Below are 27,039 nucleotides of genomic sequence, written 5' to 3'. Positions count from 1 at the left end.
TTTCTCCCGTTTCATTTTGCACGAGTGGAGAGGAGAGGAATGGCCAGTTGTGTGTGTGGGGGGGAGGGGGGGGTCAGTCAAAGGTAAACTGTTAGTATCAAAGACATTTTTGGTTAGTAAAAAAAAGCAAGGGGAGAGAGAGAGAACCTGCAATATTCAGAGACAGGAGTATGGTTGACATTAATGTATAGATTTCTTTTTTTTGTGTGTGTGGACCAAGATTTGAATTCAAACCAACTTATCACCCACCCCGATATTTACATGTTGGCTTAAAGATAATGTAACTTTAAAGGGTGCATTATTAAATGTCAACTCAGTTGGAAAGCAGGGCCCCCCGCTGGCCACCAAGAGCAACACAACCACAAGTCTGTGTTGAATATAGTCTGTATAGAGGGAGATAAAATGAGGCAAATATTCCATTTTCATATTCTGACATTAAAATGTTAAAATAAAATCCATCTTTTGCAGCCGTCACCACAATAATACTGAGCAATTAAGTCATGTGTGTAAACTGCTCAAGCTGCTTCAGAGTTTAAAAAAAACTATTCAGAGAAATCAAAGGGGTGGACGAAATAATTCACTCATGTACATTATCCACAAATGTGTATATATACATATGTATATATATATATACATATATATATATATATATATGTATATACATATATATCCATATATATAGGTCAGTGTTCAGAGTAGGGATTCAGTTGTAAAAAAAAAAATAACAAAACCCAGAAAAAGACGACCAGAGAGTAAAGCTGCCGGCTTTGGGTAAAAATGAAGACGCAGTTTGACAATCGGTATGTTTTTCTGTGGAGATTCCGTGTTATTTTTTTCCTTCCTCTTATTATCATCAGGTATGTGCCGTGTGTCAATCTGAATGTTGTCCGTACACACACCTGCCGTTCCTCCCGTCTGTCTGTCTGTGTAACGCAGCACCATCCTGGGATCAGTGAGACACGAGAGTCCAGAGTCCGCTGCTCCTCTCAAACACACTCAAGGGCCCTGAGTTGACTCGTCCTCTCCGGCTTCGAAAGTGAAAAGGAATGAGAAGATGAAGAGAAGCTGTGGTCTGGTGTTTCCTCTCTTTTCTTTCCTCTTTGTCTGAGTTGCTCTATCTGTCTCTTTATATTCCCACTGTGGCTAAAGTGGTGGTGGATGACATGTTATTACCCCTGCATGGCAGAGAGAACTTCTTCCCAGGCTTTGGTTTTGGATTTGTCAAAGCGTGTGTGTGTGTGTGTGTGTGCGTGTGTGTGTATAAGTGTGGTTTGCATCTGCATGCTTCTCCGCATGCCTGTCCGTAAACTGTACTGTACTGTACGTAAGAGTGCATAAGTGTTTTTGATACGGCTCTCCCAAACCGAAAAATATGTGTGTGTATCGTCATGGGAATCATCCTGAGGACCCGTCTCCATTTGAAAAAGAGAAGAAGAAGAAGAAGAGAATGTGGAGTGTGAACATCTACAGCCATTACACAACACTTTATCCACCGTACACTGACTGACTGCTCCACACTCGTCCAGGAAATAAATAACACTGCGGTCACACAAACAAGATCTCCAAGCCGACACAGCACCTGAGAGAAGGAAACACAGAGACGAGAGGATTACAACAGTCAAAAACACTGAGCAACCAGTGCTTCTGTTGGTATTAAGCAGTATTCATCACTAAATTACTGAAAAACTATTTCTGTTTACAGAATTGTAAAGTCTAGGGCTGCAGCTCACGATTATCTTCATAATCGATTCATCTGTCAATTATTTCAGTAATCGTTTAGTCCATAAAATGTCAGAAAATGTTGAAAAATGTTGATAATTCTTTCTCAAACTTAATGTAATGATGATGTTCTCAAACACCTCAAACACCTTGTCTTTTGACCAAGAACCAAAATGACACTGTCTGAATGATTTCTTAGTTCTATGGAACAGAGAAACTGGATTAAATCCTTTAAAAATCCCTTAAACCAATGAATCCGATTTAGTAAACGATTAATCGAGTCATTGTTTCAAGAATTAGGAAATGATTGCCCCCCTTTTTTGGCGTAACATGACAACATGGCAACTACAGTGCCGTCACATGTGCTGCAGCATTTTGGGGTTCCTTGTGTCGTGTTTACGGGGCAAACTTTTTGGCAAACAGCAAAGGAAAAAGATCGTTTACGTTCCGTGCCGTTTACGTCCGGACTAAGGCCTCAGTCAAAGAGACGCACGCTTCTGTTGCTCTGCATCACCTCATTTGTTGACACTTCGTGAGTGTTGTTTTCACAGCTTGTTGTGTCGCCCCTAAGTGGCTGAAATAACCCGAAATATGTCCGATACATAAAACATCACAGGGATTATTTTAAAATTAAAGATTTATACATATTTATACATACAGAGAACGTCTGACTCAGCAATGTACTCAATGTAGAGAGTGCAAAGAGAAAGAAGGTGAAATATTCATGAAAAGGGAAAGCAAGTGAGAGAACTAAAACCAGGGTCAAATTGTATTTAGTGTCTCCAAATGTCAACATTATACATTTTGTTGTTGTTAAGACAAACAATTAAGTACTGTTTCAACTCTTCTCTCACTTTCATTGTGCCTTTGTTTACAGCATATTTTGAGTGCTTGTCTGTAGCCCAACTATTTCCACATTTAACTTTAGCAGCTGCACAAAAAAACCCACAACACTTGCTGTGCAAAGTATTTGACCCAAGGTCCAGAAGAGAGACGGCGGTGGTTTACTGGAAGAACAACAGGACTCACACTCACCTCTTCTACGGGACACGCCAAAGACTTCAAGGCCAAAGGATAAAGGCAAGAGAAAAGAACAAGAATAGAAACAAAAACTGAGGAATGAAAGAGAGGAAGGAAGGAAGGAAGGAAGGAAGAGAGAGAGTGACAGAGTTAGAGAGGAACACTAGCAACAGCAGAGGCAGAAACAGGTCGAGAAAATGTGCGGAAATCTTTTTAAATTCAATAGAAACTTGACATCACAGATTTAAAAGTAAAATATTTAACTGTGAGTTACTTTAAACCGTCATACCTTCTCCTCCAGGTCTTTAATCTGCCTCCTCTGAATTTCTGTCTTGTCCTCCAGGTCACGGATTCTCTGCAAACGTTCAGATCATGACACGATAAGATGATGTGTTTCTTTTTTATTGCAGATCATAGATTATCACCCATTATTGTAATGACAAAGACAGACCTGGTGCGCCTGGTGCAGCAGCTCCATCCTCTCCTGGAGGATCTGGCAGTCGTACTCTCGACTCTTCCTCAGCATCTGCCTCCGGAGCTTCTCCACTGCCGTGCGCAGCTCGTCCCTCTGAAGCTCATCCAGAGGCTCGCCGTATTTTATCACCTGAGAGGAGGAAAAAAAAAACATTCTCAAAAGATGGCGGTGGTGATATGGCTACTTTTTTTTGGCTTCCGTTGATTTCTAGATTTACAGCCTGTGATCATATCCTTTTTCTTAGATTTCATGATCATCACACGGCAGATGGAATGAGTATGGAACACCTGACTGTGCCTTGTTTTTGTTTTTTTGTTTTTAACTCTTGCTGTTCTCAATGTCAACTTTTTAGGGAGTCAGGTCAGTGTTTCCCAGTCCTGATTCCCCTGCATGTTTTAGATGTTTCCATGCTCCAACAAACCTGGTTCAAATAAATGGGTCATTATCAGGTGTGTTGGAGCAGGGCAACATGTAAAACATGCAGGGGAATCGGGTCCCTGAGGATCAGGATTTGGGAAAAGACAGAATTTCACCCTGGATTTGATTCCAAGGTTCGTATCAACTTATCTTTCGACTTAGTGACTAACTAGTTTAGGTTAGTTTAGTTAAGTTGATTAGGTCAAATTGAAATAATAAACCATTTTACATAAAAAATGATTTATTATTATATATATGCATATATTGACATCATTTTTATGCATTTTTTAATATTTATTATTTTAGTTTATATGAATTTGTTAATACTATTTCTTCTGTATACTTTATTGCTGGTATTTTTTGAGTGGACAGCAAAGTAAGAATTTCATTGCACAGGGAAACGTGTTTCTTTACTGTGCATATGACAATAAACACTTGAATCTTTACACGTAGCCATATGTTAAAAAATAGGATGTCTGTAAGTGCTCAGTGTTGCAGCCATTTTCTATGATCATAATTTAAGTTTATGTAAATTCAAATTTTGTTATGTTAGGGCTATTTTTTAAATTCATACTCATGTGTTGCAAATGCGATATAGAAAAGGCAATATTGACCAGTGACTGACGGCATTTAACAAAACTCACTTTGGATTCAGGACGTTTGCTTTCTGACGGCGATGTCCTAAGCTCGTGAGTCAGCTGAGCTGCACCCACACTCAGCGAGAGCTAGATTAAGGCGATGGCACAAAGCAAGTACAACGTCTAAAAATAATCAGAAAACTAAAAAGTACAGTTTTGTTATTCTGTGAAAAAGGCTGCAGTGTGCAGTGTGTGTGGAAGAACCTTGTCCTGCTGCAGGGCGTTGTATAACGTTGCTTCCAACTCCTGGATTTGCTGTTAAAAAATAAGAACGATCATATCACATCAGTCCTGTCTCCACAGTGTCTTAAAGCTCCATATTGTCATGTAAACATACCATGTAGGCCTGGTCCAGGGCCTGTTTTCTGTAGTCCAGCTCTTCTTCTAGATATCCTTTTTGTTTACAGAACATCTCCTGCACAGAGGAACGACGTGTGAGAAACTACCATATGAGGAAAGGACTATTTCGTCTCAGACTCCTGCAGTAAACTGTATTTTCCTATAGGGGGTGTGAGTTGACTCACCATCTCTATCTCCAGGTCCATCATCTTCTGGTGCAGTGCCGCCTCTGTGCCCTCAATCTGCTGAATCCACTAGAGGGCGATAAGCACGGGGACACAGACCGGTGCAGTTTAAACACAATTCCGTGCGTTTCATATAATCTCTGATTTCTTACATCAAATAAAAACGTACCTTTTCTGCGAGTGACAGAACAGTGCTGGCCTGAATAATGGCCACTTGCTCTTCATTTCTTAAGTTCTACACCATAAAGGGACAAAATAAACGTTGATTAATAAATAATGAGCCTGCTTTTGCATCACAGGGCAATTTATTCAATGAATTACCCCATTGTCTCCCAGGATATCGAGAAGTTTGATGAGATCTGGTATGCACACATCCTAAAAGTCAGGTAAAAGAGATAAAAAAGTAAAGAAAATGTTTATTTTCTAAAGCTTTACAGCCGTCATTTGGCTGCAGCCAGAACAGAAGAGAAAAAGGTGGCCATTTTGTCAGTGATAACTATCTTTAAAGCACAAAAGGTCTTGGTTGCGTACCTTCACGCCCTCCTTCATACAGTAGATCTGAAGAGCGCTGACTCCCTCAGAAAAGGGATGCATCCTCAGGTGGTTAAAAGGAGGGGATCTCCTCTCACGCTCCTACACGGGAACAGGAGTGCACATGTGTTATCAACAGATAAAGATCAGTGATGATGTTTTGTTGGAATTAGTTTCATTGTTTAAATCTTCATTTTGTTAAAAATCAATAACTGTGAATGAAATAATAATATTAGAGTTTGTTACTGTGTCTGTTGTGTCTGATGTTCTTAGAAACTTGAATAAACAGAATGTTGAGTTAATTCAGGGAAAACATTTTGTAAAAAACTCTTTGTTCGTCACCTCCAGCTCCAGGATCCTGAACTCTAACAGTTCATTCTGGTCTCTGGAGTCTTGCAGCTCCTGCTGCAGCCGACTGCACTCGGAGTCCAGCTTCTCCACCTGGACGACATTAAAAAAACATCAAATCAGATCAGTACACAGAAGATATATTCAAGAAACTGTTGTATTTAGCTTCTATTAAACGTGTCATCATACGAGTAAACATCTACAAACCTTCTCCAGTAGCTCCTGATTCCTTCGTAAGAAAAGCTGCTTCTCCTCCACCCATTTGGAATCCTTTACAAAGGAAGTAAAAAAAACGTAATTTAATATACTGATGAAAACTATTGGTTTTTGTCATAAGTAACATTGTCCACGTGTGTCCTACCTGTCCCTTAAGGGTCAGTTCTTTCTCCAGGTCCTCTATTTTGGCTTTATACCTGAGAACGTCTGCTTGGAGCTGCTCTTGCGCCTGAAACACAGCAAAACAAAAGATTAAAGAATATTTAACTGCTGCTTACAGCGTTCTTATGAATATTAAATTGTTCCTCTCATTCATCGTACCTTGGCTTCCATCTCAGCGTCCAGTAAGCCTCCTTTCTGTTCCTGCAGCAGGGCATAGGCTCGCTGTAAGGCTTGGTACTCCCTGGTCAGTTGACGGAAGCGGAGCTCGGACTCTTCATTAGCTAGACCCTTGTTTGACACACAGACACACAATGTTGTAAATTAAATATACTATGGTTACACTTCCATTAATCAACTGCAATTTTAACACATTTTAAACCTCTTCCATGTCTTCATCGGGAGTAGCCGGAGTTCTGTCCATTCGGAACGAAGCCACCGAGGACGTCTCGGAGTCCATGGACTCTTCGTCGTACCCGAAGAACGTATCGACGACAATGTGCCTCTGCGGAAAAGAAAAGTTCAAAGACTTAGGTCTTAGGTGCCAAAAAAGGTATTTTCTTTCATACTGTATTATCCATCCGTCCATTTTCTACCACTTTATCCTCCTCCTCCTCCTTTATCCTGACATAGGGCGATAGGCGGAGTCACACCCTGGACAGATCTTCAAACCTCTGCATTTTCCTCCTCTCCAAATCTCCACGCCCCCCAGCTGGGTATACAAATCACTATTCCCTTTCGTAGAATTCAGAGTTTTGTCTACAAGAAAAATAGAGTAAACCCTTTTTGGCAGCTTGTGAGTCAAACTCTGCAGATGCTACTTTTTTTGAGGGCTGTCGATACACTTTATAGCGATGCCGTCTGTTTGTTTGTTTGTTTGTTTTATCTGAATAAACGGATTGCTCACCAACCTGCTTTTCTTTTATTTCTGCAAGAAATCTTTTGGAGAAAAACAACAAGGAGTTTTCTTCCCAGCCGGCTGTTCGTCAGCTAACTAATCACTGGTGTGTTTTTGGGCGAGTGTCAGTGATTTCCAACTGTGTACCAGACTACATCGAATATGGCCGACACACCCACGGGGGTTCATGTTGCTGCAAGTGTGTTTGCGGCTTTTTTTAAAATCACATAACACAAAAAATATGTGCTCTTAAAAATAATAAGCCATTAGCAAATTAAATAGTTTCTACCTTTATTGGCCTTGAACTTCTTTTATGCCTTTTCTTTCTTAGTAGCTTCTCACGATCCTGGAAAAAAACAAAAACACACACACACACAGAAATGGTTAAAGAAGAAAAGATGACACATCACAATCAGATGAACGTGTCATTATGAGTCAAGTTCTTTTCTTTAGTTAAATCATGATTAATGTCCGTCCCACGTTATTTATCACCGTCATTTCATTCAACGCCATTCATTTCACACATCACCAGCCTTTGTGCTTGTTACGTTGTTACGTTTGAAGCCCGATGTACCGTTTTAGTCAAATAATAGACATGTAGATTGACTGGTTACACGTACATTCAGCTGGTTCAGCAAACGCTGCGGTGATTTCATACTTTAAGTTGTCCGTGAAAGACAACAACACAGTGTTTGAGTAACATCTTGATGAACATGAAGATGATTTATGACCAAAAATGTACTCAAAACGCGTGGATTGATTTATCGATAACAAAGCACGTCATGAGGAGCGAGGAGGTGAAGACGGTCCGTACTCTTGTCAGTTCGTCGATGATGTTTTGTTGCTCCAGGACTTGGAGTTTGAGGAAGGCGATTTCCTGGTCATCGTGAGCTTGGTCCAGGTCATTGAGAGACTTGAGCTTCTTCAGCGGCGGATGGGAGCTGATCTTCTCCTTCTGCGGACACACAACACACACGCGCACACACAGAGAGTATGTCATGGACACAGAATAAATAAACACAGTATGTGTAAATAATGTCAGTGTGACTGACACATCACACACTGACCATCTCCAGGTTCTCCTTGGCCAGACTCTTGAGTTTCTCCTCCAGCTTCTGGATCGTCTGTGTCAGATCGTCGTTCCTCTTGTTCAGCAGCTTGTTCTTGTCGAGCAGGGGCTTGCACTGCTTCTCCGACTCCCGCACTCTCTTCAGCTGGCGGACACACACACACACACACACAGGGACGAAAGGATAACACGTTAAGTTGCGGCTAACGCGAGGAAAGTCGGGATGTTTAAGTTTAAGCTGCGTGGAGAAGAATCGTACAAGTTCGTTCCGCTCGTCGACCAGCAGCGAGTTGCGGTCCTCCAGTTTGCGTATAGTCGAGTTGAGATCGGCGAGACGCCTCTGGTTTCTCCTCAGGTCCTGAAGAGAGAAATCCGTAGTTGCAAGTCAATACAACAGTTGTTTTTGCTCAAAATGTATCTTGGGTGGACAAAGAGAATCTTGATTACACTCTCTCTGCTTCACCATGTGTATTTGGAATCCTCGTTTTTTAAATGAAACAATAATCTCAGCAGGGAAATAATGGCAACTTGGCGACAAAAGTTGTGTTTAAGAAACTATAGTCGAGAGGAATGGCACAAACGTCAGCCAGCTCCACTCACCGGGCTGCCGCAGTGTTCCGCTCCGTCTCCGGCTCGGCCCGGTATCTCTCTCTTCGGGCTCCCCAGGCCACACTCGGCCTCTTTGACGAGGAAGAGTTGCTCGTCGAGCGCGTCCTTCTGCAGCTGCAGCTTCTGCAGAAAGCCCGCTGTGGACTCCAGCTCCTTCTCCAGAGAGAAGATGGTGCGATCTTTTGATTTGATTTCATCCACCTGTGGCAGAGGAGAACGAAACAGCGACGGAGGGAAGACATTGCTGTTAAAACATCGACTTTTCAGGACTGACGTGATAAAAAGTCATAGCTTCCACATCTTTGGACACATAAGACCCAGTTGTTATTGTTTGTGCTCCAGTGATGAGTACCAGTCTGCGGATGTCCCTCTCACAGTCCCACTTGATTTTGGAGATCTGCTCCTGGTGCTGCTGGTGCTCCACCCGCAGATCCCCAGCCTTCATCTTGTCGGACTGGATCATGTTGCTGAGAGCCTCGTCCGTCTGCTTCTTTGTCGATTTCAGCTCCACGATCTCCTGCAGGAGCTTGACTCGCTCCTGGTCAAAGAAGCGACGCGCCTCCTCCTTGGCTTCCAGGGTGAGTGCAGTGCGCACCTGAAGAAGACAAGGTACGGTTTAACCCCCCCCAACACATCCGTCTCTCCCATTATCTGCACCTCACCTTCTCTCCGCTGCCGTCGCGCATGGCGCTCAGCGCGGCTTTGAGCCTCTGGTTCTCCTGGTCTTTGATTTTGGCATGGCGGGCCAGCTCCTGCTCATGCTGCCGGGTCAGGTTCTCTCGGAGCGCCTGGAGCTCCTTCTGCTTCTCTTCGTGCCACTTGGCCCGCTGCTCCGTTAGCGTGGCGGTGTGACGGTGCTGCTCCTGCTCTCGTACGCGCTTCACCTCCTGCACCTTGTCGCGCTCCAGCTTGCTCACCTTCGGGCGGAGTAGAGGAGAGAGTTATTGTGAAGTGTGGTTAAATAGTTGAATTCAGGTCTTAATTGACAGTACCTTGCATTTTTCCTGGTGTAGCTCAATTTGAATGTCAGTCAGCTTGGACCGGAGATCTTCGTTGGCTGCCTGCAGGGCTGAGATGAGCGCTTCGGGCTTCTCGCCCTTCGTACGCCCTTTCTTGGCCATTTCAGTCGAATCCTAGACGAGAGTCTCGTCTAATGTTTTCATTGAGACTTTGCGGCGGGAACTTTTGCAACGTCCTCCTACACGTTCCAGGTCTTCCTCTTCCTCATTCTTCCATCAGACAAAAGGGCTGGAAAGACACAGAGAGACAAAGAGAGACTAAATACAGACAGCAGAGGAGGAGGACAGTGGTGCAGTTTCTCATGTATTACATAATGACGGGTGTCTTCACTGTACACTTGTGGTCAACTATGCACATGAGTGCATATGGATACAAAAGTGCACACTGTCGTGCATCATCACGCTTATACTGGAGGAGTTGGTGAGTGTCCGAGAGAAATGACACAACGTTGCTTTAAAAGATTCTGACATGCAGTTAAGAGATGAAGCCGCCCGGCGTCATCGCTGGCGTTCCGGAGTCCACACAGGCTTTTAACTGCTGCAGAGCGTCGCGGCCTCAGACGTGCTGCTGCTCTTTGTGTAAGTATCACTTATGGAGGAGGAAGTCCACGGAAACACTGAGGAAAACCACTGGATTGGTAAGTGCTGTGTATGCCAGTATGACATGTGGGAAACCAATGTAAAAAAACTATGTACTGTACTCCATGGGGATAATCCATGGGGTCACTTTACATTTTTCCCACAAAAACATATGCAATAATAATAATAATAATAATGATAACGATAACAGTAATAATAATACAGCTTTAAGGGTTTCACCAAAGTCAGCACAAAAATGTCAGTTTGTGGCAAATACTTCATTAACCTACAAACCATTCACAGCAGCCAAATACTGCTCCACAGGGTGGGACTAGAGATTAATTTGCAGCAAGTCCTGGGTCAATCTGATTACTGTCATCGCCAATGTTCATACTGCAGTGAGATATAATCCTCTGGCTGCTCGAGGCATAGCCACAAACAGGCGTCACAGACAGCTGATGTAGCATAGACTGCCAAATGTATTTAGTTTATCTCAATTTTATCAGTACAAGGCAAACTACTAATAATTGAGAAATAGATCTCTCATGCAAGTGCAGTCAGGAAGATCTACAGTATATATAACAACTGCATTTAATCAGTGTTTTTGCAATAATTAAAAAAAGCTATCTGATTTTTCAGCTTCTTAAATGTGAATATTTTCTGCTTTCTTTGCTTCACATAACAAAGAAATCATTAAAAAACAAGCGGAAAAAACAAAACATTTGGAGAAAATCATCATTGTTTCACTGTTCAACATTTTCTGACATTTTGCGGACTCTGCGTACTGTGAGTGATCAGCTGTTAATCTCGTCTCGTCTATCCAACAGCACAGCGACACGATCATCAGGTAGCAGCTGTCTTTTTAAATGAATTCACTCGTCTTTTACCATTTTATCGTCCACATGAGGGTCAGAGACAGGTCGCCAGTCCATCGCAGAGCCACACAGACAACAAACAAACATCAATAATGTACCGCTTTAATTCAAAAATACCGATCCTCGTCCCTTCCGTCACTGCCCCAGTCTTCAGATTCCTCGTTCTTCCTTCTCTATCAATCTCAGCAAAATCATCAACCACCATCGCCACCAGTGATTTACCTTTAGCCACTGCTCAGGACGGACGCCATTGATCTTTCACAGTTTAAACACAAGTTACCCTGATTGACTCGTCTCTCGCTGACTGAAATATTCTTACTCAGCGCTCTCCGATCTTCTCAAACCATAGGCTCTGTGTGGAAATCATTTTAATATTTAAACAGAGGAGCTGTGTCTCCTATGTATGAACTGCTTCACTGTCTACTCTTACTATAGCATCATATATAGCAATGCACTTCCTCTACAGTTCACTCAACAGTCCAATAGTTGCAGGTTTAACAGCTAGTGATGAAATTCTCAAATGCTTGCAAAAAAAAAGATCTGTTCCATGACAAACAGAAGAACTGTGTTAAAAGACCTATTGATCACACATTATGTTTGTAAAAGTGTTAAAAATGACTGGTATTTTCGAACTAGGAACGAAATTTTACCGAAATCGCAATGCAGCCTACTGCAATTTTCAAATCGCAGGAGGCGCAATATTGTTTTATTTAATATTTAATATCATTTTACAGGAATTACTGTCTTGATCTATACACAATCTTACTCTGCAGACTGAAGAGAATGTCTTTGTTCACACAGTAATCATCTTAAATGTGTTTTTCCAAAAGAAAATAAGAATTATGCAATCGAAAAAATTTGATATTTATTCAAAATCGTTCAGCCCTACTTAGAGCCACTACAGCTCTCTGAAGGCAAAACTTCCACGTCAATATTATCAATCACAAAACAGCATCGCACAAAAACAAACACCAGGAAACACAACTGAAGCAGCATCTTATAACGAACGACACAATGTAATGAATTTACACATTTGTGCCACAGCCAGTGCACTCAGAGCACTTCTCATGCCAGAGGTGCAAACACACTGTGCACCTAATATTTCATTGATTTTCTAACTGGATATGTCTGCTGGAAACGTCTGCCTGAGCAGATTCACTGAGGAAAGAGATAAACCTCACAGAGACTCCCATTTTCTCTCTGTGCCCTGGCTCAGAGAGTCAGAGTGTGTGTGTGTGCATGTGTCTCAGTGATGGTGCATTAAATACTACAGCATGAAGCACACTGGCACCATGACCCAGTTCCATGACTCCCTCAGACATCAGATTTGCTAGTTTTCAGAGTCAGAAAGAATCCTCAGTCGCGTGCTGCTGCTGCTGCTGCAGTTCTGCTTTAATCTGATGACACTGAGGTCCTACAAATAATTATCAGTTTAATGGTTACTTGACTTGGTTAAACAAATCTGGCTCATTCAGTGCAATTCAATTTATTTAATGAACAGCCTGTGCTGTGTGTTCCACATCAGAGAAATCTCACTCACTGCGAAACAGCAGTATACATGAACTGGAATTAAACGCAAGTGCCTACATCTTCTCGGCAACAGTGTTTTACTTTTCCTCAATAAATAATGGAACCAAAATCTTCTTTAACAGGATCTACATTGTCTACAATGCAAGCTCTCAATCAGCAGTGAGATTTGGGGATAAAATAGGCTTTAGCTGCTTTAATGGATTGAATTTTCCTTCTTTTACTTCTACAGATTTGTTCAGGCACTCACTTTTATTACTTTTTTTTGCTATCCCAAACCACAATCCTTTTGCCGCTTAAACTTAAGTACAATACTAACGTAGTAGTAGTAGTTTGCGAGGTATTAAATAAAAGGTTTTTGTACAAAAGCCAAGAGGAAATCATGATCCCCTTAAGACAATTTAGCCAAATTAGTGGTGTCTAATGTCATTTATTTACACAAAATATGATTGTTCATAAATGCCTTTAATACCCTAAGATAAGAAGTCAACGCACACACAGATGTAATCTCTAATCACATAATAATTGAGTAACAAAGAGAATATATTACATCACAATAATAAACTATAAAAACAGATTTTTAAGACTCTATTTCTAATCTATTTTTTGCTTAATTTTAAGGCAGAATTGACACATGTGTAACAATCTTCAATTTAAATAATGTCACGTTGCTTCACATTTGATACATAATCCATGATATTCCCACTAGTTAAGTGTCAAAATCAAACAGATTTTACAGGAAAATACAAACCGACACCACTCACTGCTTATTGGTCCCTTTTTTTTTGCGCATTAATTTTTTTCCCAGGACATTCTATTCTTGTTTGTAATCCAGATTATGCAGTTGAGTCCCCAAAAAGTTCATCAAATTGATGCCAGCAGCATTGCTGCCCTGAGAGTGAGCAACTAAAGTGTAATCTTTCTGGCTGTGATGTACATTAGTTCAAAGAGTCGCTGTCGCATCAGGTGGAGTCAAGCATGTTTTTGGATTACGTTGTAAAAATCCAAATGTTTTCTATTAGTTCTTTCTATCTAGTTCCATTCTGACATTTGATGTAAGCATCATTTGCAGTTGCTGTGCAAATACAACTAAAATTCACTATTCTGCTCTACATAACAGTTAAATAAATCAATGAGATTGTCTACTGAAAACACACTAACCAGCCACTTTATTAGGTACACCTGTTAACTGCTTGTTAAAGCAAATATTGAGCCAATCACATGACAGTAATATAATACGTAGACATGTTTAAGATGCATCAAAATAAGGAAGAAAGGCAATACTTGCTGGTGCCAAATGGGCTGGTCTGGCCTTTTCAGAGGCTGCCAATCTACTGGGATTTCCATGCACAACCATCTCTAGAGTTTACACAGAACTGTTGTCTGAGAAAAGAGAAAACATCCAATAAGAAGGCACAAAATTCCTTGCTGATGCCAGAGGTCAGAGGAGAAAGTATGCAGGAGACCATCTCTGAACACACAGCTTAAAGCAAGTTCAAGTTAAGACTTTTTGAGACTTTTTAAAATGCCTCAATTTTACAGTACACAAAAACAACAAAGCTGCCCAAAAAACACATGCGTTAGGGACAACTTTGCCAACATGTTTAATTCAACATAAAACATGACTTTTTTGGCGCAGTGCAAAAGTATTTCATTCCCGGTGTTGGTATCGCGGCGTCCTGGCTGCAAATTTTTACATTTCATTGGTTCCGCTAATCTGCGCGATCTTACTGCAAGTGGCATTTGATAGCAATTATTTTGAGATTTTCAAGACTTTTTAAAAAAAGGGATTTAAGACATTTCAATACTAATTAAGGCCTTGTTGTTACATTTATGAATTTAATTCCTTTTAAGGCTTTTTAAGGATCCGCGGGAGCCCTGGCAGCAGAACAAGTGCTACTTTATCAAGTCTCATGTGTACCTAATAAAGTGGCCTGTGAATGCAAGTGAATGAGACCGTCAAGTGATGAAAGACGATGATAACAGGTGGATATAGACGATTAAAGTGTCCACTCTTATCCAACTTTGCTGATCCTGGCATCACAGATGAGACTTATTGATTAATTCTATTTACAAAACATCTGAAGCAGGATGTAGGAGAATCTCCATGTACAGTATTTTATTGCGCTATTGAATGGAATCCTGCAACTGCGATGCAATCTATAAACTATTAACTTGTGGGCTACATCTGTGCTGACCCTGAAACAAAGAAATGTGACAAATGCCCTCCAGGCAGCCAGAGCTGATGATGATGATGATGATGTTTGTTAAAGCAGGCCAGTGAGAGAATAGAGGGCCCTGGACACAAACTCACAGCATCCTCTCCATCTCTGCTCTGCAGCATCATTTTAATAACACATGCCATGCTGTGATGAGCTGTCAAGCATGAAGAAGAAAAAAAACAACCAAAAAAGAGGCAGCTTTTCGGTGTCTAATTATGCATGGAAGTCAGTCAGTCAGTGAACATCTGGCTTCACCTGGAGCACGAACATCAACAGCTGGAGGATCCACAAAGTCCACAAACTGCTCGAATGTTCAGCAAGACACAGGATGAAAGGATGAAAGGACGAGTTTAAGGTTGAGGAAAACACCACCACACACACACGGCAGCCTGCCTCCTCCATCCCAGTCATGTTTAAAGGGCTGCTGGTTGAGTGTAGGCCAGGATTCTCGAGCCACTTCCGACATGCAGGCTACAAACCGAATGCTACACCGTCAAATGACACTAGCGTCTTTACGGTTTGGTTGCCACACGTAACACCGTGGACGTGGTATTTTGTGTAGCTTCAACTGCTTGAGTCGAATTAAAACCCGAGTGTAATATAAAGAAATGTTCCACGGATAAAATTAACCTGTCACAAAAAAAGAAAAAAAAAAAAAGCCCCGACAGGCCTTGCTAGTTCCCCCCGTGAATCCCAGCAGCTTACCTCGTAATCGATTTTCAACAATGGGACGCGTCCTAAAGCGTGTGAAGCTGTGTCCATGGCCTCTTCCTTGAGGCTGTTATTATTATTATTATTCTTAATATTAATAAAAGGAGAGGTAAAATAATGGCTTCCTCCGCAGCATCAGCGTACAACGAAGCAGGAGCAGTGATGGCCGGTGCTGCTGCTGCTGCTGCTGGTGGTGATGGTGATGATGCTGGGAGCCCCGCCCTCCTCAGCATGCAGCCACGATGAGCTCACTGGTTTGTCTCCAACAGGAAAACTGGCTCCACTACAGCCGCAGTCACACTTTCACAAAGTACTTAGTATTATTTTGATTTTTAATACAATTATTGCAATGAACGTTCTGTACAATGACAAGTGTTGTAATGGAACAAAGTAGAAATACTTCCCGACTGTCCAGTACAAAATCACACATATCTGTACTTTAATTTGTTATTTATATTTCTAGCAACTTTTACTTTTACTCCACTACATTTCCTAAAATGAAGTATGTGCTTTTACTGTCTTATTTGTGCAGACTAAGTAAACACTTCAGGGTGTTGCCACTTAAGGCCCAAACACGTATGTACAAATACTTTTTTTACTATACTTTAGTACAAAATTCACATTTACTGTATGTACTTTATATTTCTTGCAACTTTTACTTTTATTCTACTATGTTTCCTAAAACAATGTGTACTTTTACTCCAATATATTTACCCTAATCAGGAGGAGTTGGTAAATGGTCTGTATTTATAGTGTTTTTCTAGTCCTATGATGACCACTCAAAGCTTCTTTACACTAGTTTTGCCATTCACCCATTCAATCTGTCACTCAATTTTAAAATTGTTCGAAGCAGAAAAACACAATCTAATACAGTTTGACAGATTTGTCATTTTGATTCCAAAGTGACAAACTATGTATGTAAAAGTGAATGAAAGAAATAAACATTTTATATAGAAAACACTGTTTATTGACTTTCTTGTTTGCCATTCTGTAGTAAGGACACAACAGTGTAATAACTTAAACTCTACATAAATAGAAATGTTAAAGACGTGATTTGAAACATGATTTGTGGAGAAACACAAAAAAGTCTTATGATAGTAATGCATTTGATAATATTTATCTTCTGTTTTCATCAACAGAGAAATCTGTTTTTCTTATTCAAATGAGCGGGTCTTCAGTTTTACTTACAAACTGGTTTTAAATCAGTTCACACCATAGAATTAAATGGCAGAAGTAATTCATATTTCAGGTGTTTTTAGTCCAAATGGTCCATGTTTCACTGTTATTTCTCACTAATACAACTTTTGCTTCACTCTGTTGCTGCTTTTTTGCTCACATATATGAACTCATGTGCATGTAAAATTAAAACAAGTCTGAAAAACACTTTGGTAAAGCGGGATAATCCTTCCTGCACTGGTGTTCACTCACTAAACACGATATCATCTGTAATGTCTGAAGGACAACGGTATGATTTTCTGGTATCAGTGGGAACATTTTCACAGTAGACTTTTTTGAATTTCATGTTGGGATTGAAAGTTGCGGTTTATTAGTTATTCCAACCTAGGACTGACAAAATTAAAAAAAAAGAAATCTGTCAGATGTGTTTTTGAGAGTAAACACTGATGTAAATGTTGCAGAAGGTGAAAGTCACATTGATAAAAGAGGAAATAAGACAATAAGGCGCATGTATGTGTATGAGACTGTGTGCACGTTTTTTTTTCTAGATGTTCAGTCCACTTCCGTCAGGCCACACGGTCTCCTGAACTCTTGCCCTCGCTCGTGAATCCACTTGTTTGACACTGAAAAACAAGAAAGAAATAAATCAAAAACAAAACAAAACTTAAAGTAATGCCTGGGTAACAGAATGAAAAAAACACTATAATTGACAATTTTCCACATCTGCATTTGATAAAAGCTTTTACTTTTTACTTTAACTGTGCTTTTTTAAAAAGAACCAGACGTGGAAATATCAAGTTCCAAGTTCTCCACATCAAGTAATTGACAATTCAATTTTAGGAAAACTACTTGGTATAACCTTGTAAATCTCATCAACATCACAACATACAACAGCCAAAATGAACATGAAGAGCTTTCCAGAGGATAACTGACCAACTTACTATTGTTATACTGACAACACAGTCAGTGTGTGAATGAAATAAGATTCAGTATTCATGAAAAACTACTTTCACTCACCCCATTTACACCCTACTAAGACCGGACAGGCCGCATGTCTGGTCCGGTAGTCTCCCTCCCCGCTCCTGAACAGATTGTACCAGAATACTGCTGTTCCCTGTGGAGACATGAACTTCATGAAATAAATGATAGTAACATCTGGTGCTGACAAGAGAGAGAGAGAGAGAGAGAGGAGGAGTGAGAGGATCCAACACACGTCAAGACAGATGCTCGATAAAAAAAAAAAGGAAAAAGAAGGCCCAAAGGCAGCAACCTAAAGAAACCTGAGAGTTCCTGAAGGATATTTAGTTGCTATTGCTTTCCACAATAGCAACAAAGAACAAAGTCACCTTAGGGCCTATATTTCCATCCCTTTGATGATTGGCCAATCAAAAAATATGTGTATGACAAGACAAAACACTCTCATGTGGTTCTCACACACACACACAGTACCATCAGTACCTTTCTAGGTCTGATTGCTGCTCCAAAGTCAGGAAAGACCGTGGCACCTCCGGCCTCGACATCACTCATCTGAGAGAAAACAAACAATTAGAAAGTTTATCAGTACAAACCGTCATTCAACTGTCCTTAAAAGGTTCACTCAGTAGGATCTTTTTTTGGAGTAATGTCTGTATGGACTGATCTGAGAGAAAGAGAGAACCAGATTTCCATTTAGAGTGTTGGAGAAATCTGGCCTTTTTTTTTAGCATATGAGTCACTAACGTGGAAAGATTGGATCTCATGCAAGAACATTTTCATATTCTTATCTTAAGTTTTTGCTCAGATCCAAGCTTCTAAATCTAAGAATGTATTTAAGAATGTTTTTCAGTGTTTATGTCCAATATTCATTGGAAACAAAAAAAATCAATGTGCGAAGTAGATGTGTAGAGATTAGAGAGATTAGTTGTGTATAAAATCAAATAACAGTGTTAACAAATTACAAAAATAGGGTTTTATTAAAAAATAGACAGTCAAACTGTTTCTAGCACTTCAACTCTCCACACCGTATACCTTAAAGTTACAAAGAGGAATCTCAACCTTGTCCTTCCTCTCATCAGACTGGACAATCATAACAAGGTTTACATAATTTAATGTTTACCACATAATTACTAAAACCCACCAAGTCACGAGAGGCGACACCAGCACCCATAAAGCTTGACTATGTCAAGCCCAGTTTTGATTCTGCCTGGTGAACTGACGATTGACGACTGTCAAATCAGATTTACTGCAGTGAACTTCAACCTCTCACACATTCTGAGAGCTGAATGAGCAGGTGCTTTGCATTTATTCTGTGCACATGTATGAACATAGATGAACATAATTTGAGCTCATGTGTCCTGTTATACTGTTATTTAAATCGGGTTCTATACTGAAGCACAGCATGCACCAGGGTCAACAACTTAACACTGAACTTCAATTAAAGTCCATCATTGAAAAAAACAACAACAATGTACATTTATTCCATATGACTTAAGTGTAAGGTTTACAGGTTGGCTTCTATTCTGAGTATGTTAAATTAAATAGGAATGGCCAACAAAACTCTCCACAATATCTACTGGAACTGAACGACGACAAAAAACTTTCTTTGTAACTATTTGTCTGCCAATTATTACGTCTCTGTCAGTCAATGAATGAGCTCAGCTCTTTTTATCGGCGGCGACTAGATGCACATACTTACGTAGTTCAAAAATGTTGCCACACGATTTCCAGTGCCTAATCTTTTGAAGGCATCTGGCTCATCTCTCTATGAAGATAGAATTCAAAAGTAAACATACGTGAAATGCTGCACACACACACACGTACTTACATAGTTTAGGAATGTGGCAAGTCTATTTCCATTGACCTGGAGGTCACTGTCGAAAGGACGCTGCAACAGATGTTTAAAATAAAACAAATGTTGAAATCAACAAAAACATGCATTTAAGCCTAATGCTCGCGATTAACAAGTTTGAACTTTGAATAGTGGGGGGGGCAGCATTGCACCTCTCTGTGTACAACCTGGTGCTGGAAATCAGGAGAAGAGGAACAGTTGTGAACAGTTGTCAACAACATTAAATAATGGCCTTTTAAGTTGATAAAGACTCAAAAAATTGAAGCAGTCCTTTAATATCATGCTCACAGACTGGTGCAATTTGCATTATGATTCAGTCAGCTGGATACCTACTGTATGGGAACTGGTACTACAATAGCACCGAACAAACCAAAACCTTATTCCTGACACTGACCCAAATCTGAACTCTATTAATGCTCGTTGTAGTTGTGAGGATCTGTCAAAATGCATCACACTTTGTCCTAAAAACAATGAATGCCCAAGCACACAAACACAGGGAGGCAGGAACTCACCCTGGAGAAGTCAAAATGTGGCTCGTACTGTCCTCCAACTCCGTAGTTTGCGACCTGCAAAAAAAATAAGACATAATCTCATTCAAAGAAATGTGTCTAAACTGTGTTACACAAGACATGACTGATCTTTCTCTCACTACAACTCTGAACTGGATTATTATGAGTGACAGGGACATTAATCCGGAAAGTCTCACTGTTTTTGCTGCTTGTTTAAGAATCAGTTGTAATTGGACTATGTCATTATTTTCATTTGTAGTGTTAAAAGTGTCCTTGGTGTTCATTGTTTTGAAACAGCTGAATAATGATTAGTAGCGATACATGTGTCATTATAATGTCGTATGTAATGTGACATGATAAATGTCATCCATTACCTGTAGTAGCTCTGCAGTTTGGACGTTAAGGCCTGTGATGTCTTCTATTCTTTGATTGACTCTTTCAATAACGGGATCGTCCTCTTCCTCCAACCATGCACTAAAAACACACACACACGGAGTGTCAATGATGACTGAAATCCACAAGAGGGCAGTCATTACCCTTTCCTGCTGAAGGAGTTACCTTTTGGACACTCTGTAGTTTGCTGTGGTCAGGACACCTGTTTTCGGATCCCGGACAGTAGCTCTGGCAAGCTTAAAAAAAACAACAAGACAAAAACAGATGTAAGTATTTAGTAAACCTGAGGAGACAAATCCACAGTTTAAGGACTATTTAAAATGCTACAGCTCATCCTAGTACTGCAGTAGAGCAGGTTGTATTTGAAGCAAGAGGAATTAATGAAAGTTTTTCTCACCCTGGGTTTAGCCAGCTCCTTAATCTTCCCAATCTCCTCGTCCGACAGCATGTTCAGGTAACGTACAATGTGAGGGCTGTCCCACTCATCCTCCTCCATCATGGGCTTGAAGAGGAGACGAGGGTTGCGTTTACCGTCCTGGTAGCGACAGAACAAGCGGCTGCGTCTCGCCTCAGTCTGGTGAAACATATACGATAAGATCGGCAGAGTATTATATGCTTTTTTTTCCCCATATAATTTCAAAAAATATGAAAATGACAATAGTATTATGGTAAATTATGAGTTTATGTTCATCATACTGAGGGCAATATGAGTAAGAAACACAGTTACAGTATACAGTTTCACAATTTTTGCCCTCGCTCATCAGCAGTATGTTAAAACATTGAGTTTTATAGATAAATAAGCACATACTTAACATACACACACAACGATATATGTTCTAAAGCACATTATTCTCATTGCTTCTCTGCTCCTTTATTTCCATTTTCATGTCTCACCATTTGGAGCCCCTCTCCTCTGCAGAGGGCCTCGTAGGCCTCCCTCTCTGGGAGCTGGTCTTTGGGTCTGCTGTAGGTTCCCAGCTGAATGGGTTCCTCAGATGGAGGCTGGTATGGCTGGTTCAGCTCATTGAGCTGCTTGAACAGGAGGCGCTCAAAATAACGGAGGTTTCCTCCTGCCCTCTCATGTGTGGAATCTGCCAGTGCAAGAAAAAGAAAGTGTTAGTTGGTGGCTCAAATCTCCAAAAAAACAAACTTTATTCTTTTATTATCGGCTGATATCGTTCATAAAAAAAAACCACAGACTCTGCGGTGCAATGGACTTCTAGTCATCCATGTGAGATGTGGACTACCAGAGTCAGTGGTTTTACAGTGGAAACTTTAGTTGCAGTATAATCAATGTGACTCTCTGGAGTGCATGTAAAGCAAATACTCTTTAACCACAGGTGTTGCTGATTCAAGTACTGGTACAGATGCCCCAAGGCGACCCCACTGGAAAATACATATTTTTAAGGCTTGGCACTCTGCATTACATAAGAAAACTGCCGTTACTCTGACACCTGTTGGTTCAGCTGCAGTCAGTGGCTGCTGGGCTTGTAGCACTTTAGGCCACAAAGCTTTGTCTACTGCATCTGCTCCACTTCAGTTGACAAGTAAACAAGCATACCACAACTCGAAAAAAAGATCGTCTGCAGCCGTCAACTAAACTAAAATAACAAGTTAGAAACCACCGGCCCTTACTCTGGAAGGACAACACCCTGTCGCTCTGGCAACCACTGCACTAAGAAGAAGGTGAACTGTGGTGATTAGTTTAACAGGAAGAAGACGACCCATTAAGTACACCCGCTCTGCTCCTTAATCACATGTTAAATATACCTTTTTCTATAGTTTCTTTAGAACTGAGACCATGAACCCATTCACTGGTCACTTATGGTTATAAGACAACCAGATAAAGCACTGTGAGATTATAGGCTCTATCTTACACTCAGTGCATACTTGTGTGTCTTTGCTATTTTCAGATTTACACAGATTTGGATTTTCCTGTCCAGACCTCGCACTTTTTGAAAAGCAAATACACTCTGAATTCCTTTTAAATGAATACAGCTACAGTGCACACTATTGACACTGTGTGTTAGACTAACAGTAAATGTCAGGCACGTTAAACCCTGCACTTACAAGTGAAACATTAAAGTATATGCGCAATGGATATTAGTTTTCAATGGTGATTCAAGCTCATGCACGCCTATGCTGCACCTTACCAATCGCCACCAGCCGGCGAGTCAGCTCAATGGCCCGAGGCAGGTCTCCCATTTGGTAAACGGAGTAGCTGAGGTAGTCCAAAATGTCTGCCTTGGAAACCACCGACTCATCACCAGCGTCCAGCTGTTTTAAAGACTGCTGCATCCATAGCACAGCATGGTAATAATCTGCGTCGTTGTAGGCAGTTTTGCCCATGTCGAAGCAGTCGTCCACCGTCAGCATGGCATTGGAGTGCACACCTGTGACAGGATTCGCGAAATGATGACAATATTGTACTGTGACCATAAAAATAAACAATTTTCTTTAAGTAGTGACGACTAAAAAAGACACCATGTGTTTCTAACCCCTGTTTCTTCTTGTAGTATAAATGCTGAGTCAGTACCTCGTGGCAGATCTGTGAATAGTTCAGTAATTGTAGCCTTAACTGCACACAAAAGTTAATTATCAATCCTGCTTTGCCCAAAAAACAACTGGGATAACTCTAAAACAACCATATACTTATAACTCCAACCCAAACTTTAAACTAACAGTGATGTTAAAATCAAACCAAACCCTATTTAGATGTATTCTGACATCCAAAAACTAAAAATGTCTTTTCAGAGGAAGCAACAAAATAAATGGAAAAAAAACACACACCAGTTTAAAAGATCAGTATGGATGAGTTCAGTTCTTGGTTACCTGGCAGCTTCCCTTTGGAGAAGGCCTCAGAGTCCAGTTGGTACGTGTCCTGAAGACGCATCAGCGCCTTGGCTGCACCCGTCTCATCCTCTGCATCTGGGAAGTATTGTCTGTGTATAGACATGTTGGAAATGAACCCTGAGGAGAAAGTGAGGGAAAAAAGGTTATGTTAGAAATGTGAGGAAAATTTATGACAATTCTGACACTGTCGGTGAACTAATGACTCCCATAATTAACCCCAATGTTGAACAACAACAAGTATGGAAATCACTAGTTTTTCTTCCAGGTTGGGCCTATTGCCATCTCATTTTGAATTTAAACATAAATTATATTGCTTTTAATATATTATATGGGCTTTTGAAGTAATTTCCTCTCTTTGTCCTCTGTCACAATGTCTAACGTAAAATCATGAAGGAAAGCAACATCAACAAAGTACATAACAATGCACTTTCTATATCACCATCAGTGTAAATAAACACTTAAACAACTTTTTTTCCAGGTGAAAACTAGGATATCTTGCTAATCAAGGTGCAACTCTTCACAGTTTAATGTCAAGTATTGAAATTATACATAAAAATCAGTGCAGCTACTGCCTCTCTCTCTGGTCAAACACCAGCTATTGCGTTCAAATGATTGTGTCAGTGGTACAAGCTTTCCTCACCCTCTTGTCCAACCAGTAAGAGGTTCATTGTCCCAGACTCCTCTCATCTTTTATAATGTAAATGCAAAAGCTGATACTTCTTTGCCTTTGCCTGTGAATTTGTCTTTCATCTTTGCAATCATGTCATGTGAATACATCAGTCTTACCAAAATGAATGAGGAAGAATATATGGAAAAGGAAAACTATGCTGATTACAACTCAGTCTGCTGACGTAAACTAAAAAACCTCTATCTACTTATGCTCCCATCAAGTCTCTCTAATCTCTCCATCCGTCTGACTCACGGCCACGTTTACAGATTCACTCGTACGACACACACTCGTGCTGACATCATCTGCCTCACACTGATACGGACCCAAGTCTAAACACTCCCACACACACACACACACACAAATACAGAACATGAGGAAAGCATGCAGAGATGCAGAGATGAGAACCAGCTGCAGTTACAACACGACTCTCTGCCTCTCGACCCGCTGCGTTAACATAAGAGAGAGCAGCAGAAACTCAAAGCTGTAATCACTCCCTGCTCGCATCCTATTTTTTTCCGTTTCGTTGAATCTGTTTTTTAACTTTTACCACAGTGGTAAATGCTGCCCTTTCAAATGCACTGTACGATGTGAAGAGATCACTTGAATGAATGCAATGTCAGCATGGAATGTTGACAAAGGCTGTCTCGAGATGCAGATTGAGCCAAGGCAGCATGAACTGATACCCAGGGAATTTTTTTATTAGATTAAAACAGAAAAAAAACCAACATGTTTTCTCATGAAAGTGGAAAACAATGATACACAAATCTTTCCACAGCAGAGTTAAATACATTGTCTTACCATCAGCGGGGTTCTGAAGCACCAGACTCTCCACTTCAGACCACTCCGTGTTGAGTCTCTTCATCAGTTTGTAGGCGTTTACTGGGTGGGCGAGGTAACCCTCAGGGTCAGAGGTGGACACTCGGGTCAGTGCGTCAAGTTTACTGGCCCAGCTGTGAGACAGACAAAACATGCACGGTGATGTTGCAGCTCTTAATTGTAAACGTCCATGACTCTAAACACGAAACGGTTAAGGGAATATTACCCTAAACAACTTCATCAACATTCAGGGGTGATGGAGGATAAAGTGGTAGATAATGGATGGATGGATGGGCTGGTTATAAACTTACAAAATCAAAATCACAAGACACAGGACAGGACTTTTATATATTATCAGCAGTACTTGATCTGAATAAAAACACACAGTCAGTCCAGTAATTCTCATCCCCAAGGCGAGATGATGGGTCATGATTAAGAGTTCCGTCTAAATTCAGTCAGATAAGATAATGAATAAATATAGTATAATTAAGTGAAGTGCATAGCTCTCAGTTTTTATTAAGTGATGTTATCGTGCTTCATAAAATGTACCCTTTGACCGCAGCTAGTTTGGACTCCTCTGCTCTTATGTATTCCCTCAGAGACTGGACCAGCTCCTTCTCTGTGTAGATCAGGTCCGTCATTTGACCTGCAGAGACACACAGGTCAAATAAACCAACAACACATAATGAGTGAAGAATTCAGAATTCAAGGTGTGGGTTTAGGCATTTTGGAAGGAACATGCATACTTCCCTTCACAGTGAGAGAGTTTCTGGTGCTTGAAAAACCCTATAAAATGTTATTTTTTTCTCCAGACTGAATCCTCCGCCACAAACTTTGGAGTTGCTTTGATTGTGCATTCCTCCATGTGGATATGAGGTGAAGCGCAGTGTGCATAGTAAACAACACCATGGACATTTTCAACCGTGATTTATTCACAGGGGTTGCCAGGGACGATGGGATAGTAAAAACACTTTCATTGTTTCTGCATGAAACCAGTGTAACTGAGTGGCCAAGTGCACGTAAATCAGTGAGTGGTTAACTCACGATGCAGCAAGTTGTTGAGTGATGTGACGCACACTGAATCTCTAAATGGATCTGTGTAAATCAGCGATGCTATGTTCATGTATTAGATGCAATGAGGTAAACGCACACAGGGCAAAGAATGGGTGTGGACACAAATTAATTTCCATGTGTTTGAGCACTGTATACAACACTACCTCAAAAACAAATTATGCAGCAGGCATTTGAGGTCATTGCAATTGGGTGAGAAAAAAAAGTCCATAACTTGAATTTCCACCATGCAGTGGAAGCATATTTTGCAGCCAAAGAGTGAAGTCACAGGAAATGCCATCAATGTTGACAACAGCATTGACTTGCAATTGACTAAATTACACATTTAACATCATAATTTGCACCTTGAGTTGTGGCCAGTGTGCTTGAGACTGTAAACTTTACCCAAATAAATCAATTCACCTTTGAGCCCATGTTAATATTTCCCTCAGGGTATTTCTGGGAATTTGTGGACATATGTCAAAAAACATGACCTCTACATTTGACTTAAAAATAGCAAATTCTAATGAATGCATCCTTGAGTGCCAAGAGGAGAAATTCCTTTGAGGTCTTGCTGATACATTCTCGTACAGTATAAAAATGCAAATACAGATTTTAACAGTTCTGAGGTCTAATGAACATACATATGATCAGGAAAGAAAGAATAAGTGAATAGAGGAGCCACATTATTCTGAAATTAAAAAGAACAAATGAATAAACAAACCGACCGATAGACGTGAAGACCTCTGCCTGCGTGTTCCAGCAGCAGCAGGAGAGCAGAGCCCAGGAGAAGAAAAACAGGGATTTCCCCATTCTTTCCTTCTTTTTTCAACAGCCTGTAATGAGAAACATGACATCTCGTCACAATAGATTCATACAGATCGACCTCGGCTCATGTTCATCTCACAGAATATTCCTGTTGATGAACATCATGAAGGCTGATGAACATGTCGTGTCATGGGTTAAACTTGTTCTATATCATGTGATTTGTCTTCACACAGGCGATATATGGCTGACAATGAGTATTTTGTATCGTAAAAGTCACCCCCCCCCCAATTCTTAAAAGCACAGACAATAAAACAAACTTTGCAGTGTGCATTAAACCGAGTCAGCCCCTCGACGCACTGATGCCGTGTTTCCAAACTACATGAACTGATGGTCTAACAGTATTCAAAGTTTCCAGCATGTT

General features: G+C 40.6%; 2 protein-coding genes across 6 annotated transcripts; both read right to left on the bottom strand.

Moving 5' to 3' along the window:
• Positions 1–366: 366 nt before the first annotated feature.
• On the bottom strand, positions 367–15,743 carry jakmip2 (janus kinase and microtubule interacting protein 2). 5 transcript variants are annotated; one of them, XM_044042653.1, is made up of 25 exons: positions 15,551–15,743; positions 13,908–14,006; positions 9,616–9,871; positions 9,286–9,540; positions 8,976–9,218; positions 8,615–8,824; positions 8,274–8,372; positions 8,013–8,159; positions 7,760–7,900; positions 7,235–7,291; positions 6,430–6,552; positions 6,210–6,338; positions 6,034–6,117; positions 5,880–5,942; positions 5,667–5,765; positions 5,325–5,426; positions 5,115–5,168; positions 4,963–5,028; positions 4,794–4,862; positions 4,607–4,684; positions 4,474–4,524; positions 4,276–4,356; positions 3,191–3,343; positions 3,029–3,094; positions 367–1,579 (listed from the first exon to the last, which is right to left on the bottom strand). In XM_044042653.1, exons 3-25 carry the CDS (start codon positions 9,742–9,744, stop codon positions 1,127–1,129), a joined length of 2,952 nt encoding a protein of 983 aa, XP_043898588.1. In that variant the 5' UTR covers positions 9,745–9,871; positions 13,908–14,006; positions 15,551–15,743; the 3' UTR covers positions 367–1,126. The 5 variants fall into 5 exon arrangements, with proteins under 5 accessions (XP_043898588.1, XP_043898587.1, XP_043898589.1 ...); XM_044042655.1 differs by lacking the exon at positions 13,908–14,006 and adding an exon at positions 2,755–2,831 and having other exon boundaries at positions 1,205–1,579; XM_044042652.1 differs by lacking the exon at positions 13,908–14,006.
• Positions 15,744–16,500: 757 nt separating this feature from the next.
• p4ha2 (procollagen-proline, 2-oxoglutarate 4-dioxygenase (proline 4-hydroxylase), alpha polypeptide 2) lies at positions 16,501–26,663 on the bottom strand. The gene is made up of 15 exons (XM_044042328.1): positions 26,579–26,663; positions 25,350–25,446; positions 24,783–24,934; positions 23,294–23,431; positions 22,615–22,854; positions 21,356–21,552; positions 20,859–21,035; positions 20,627–20,697; positions 20,443–20,542; positions 20,072–20,125; positions 19,536–19,595; positions 19,407–19,472; positions 18,191–18,259; positions 17,750–17,846; positions 16,501–17,355 (listed from the first exon to the last, which is right to left on the bottom strand). Exons 1-15 carry the CDS (start codon positions 26,661–26,663, stop codon positions 17,285–17,287), a joined length of 1,674 nt encoding a protein of 557 aa, XP_043898263.1. The 3' UTR covers positions 16,501–17,284.
• Positions 26,664–27,039: the final 376 nt, after the last annotated feature.

Source organism: Solea senegalensis, linkage group LG13 (genome assembly GCF_019176455.1).
Source record: "Solea senegalensis isolate Sse05_10M linkage group LG13, IFAPA_SoseM_1, whole genome shotgun sequence".
NCBI lineage: Eukaryota > Metazoa > Chordata > Actinopteri > Pleuronectiformes > Soleidae > Solea > Solea senegalensis.
The sequence above is the reverse complement of the archived record's forward strand: the minus strand, read 5'-3'. Positions and strand labels throughout refer to the sequence as shown.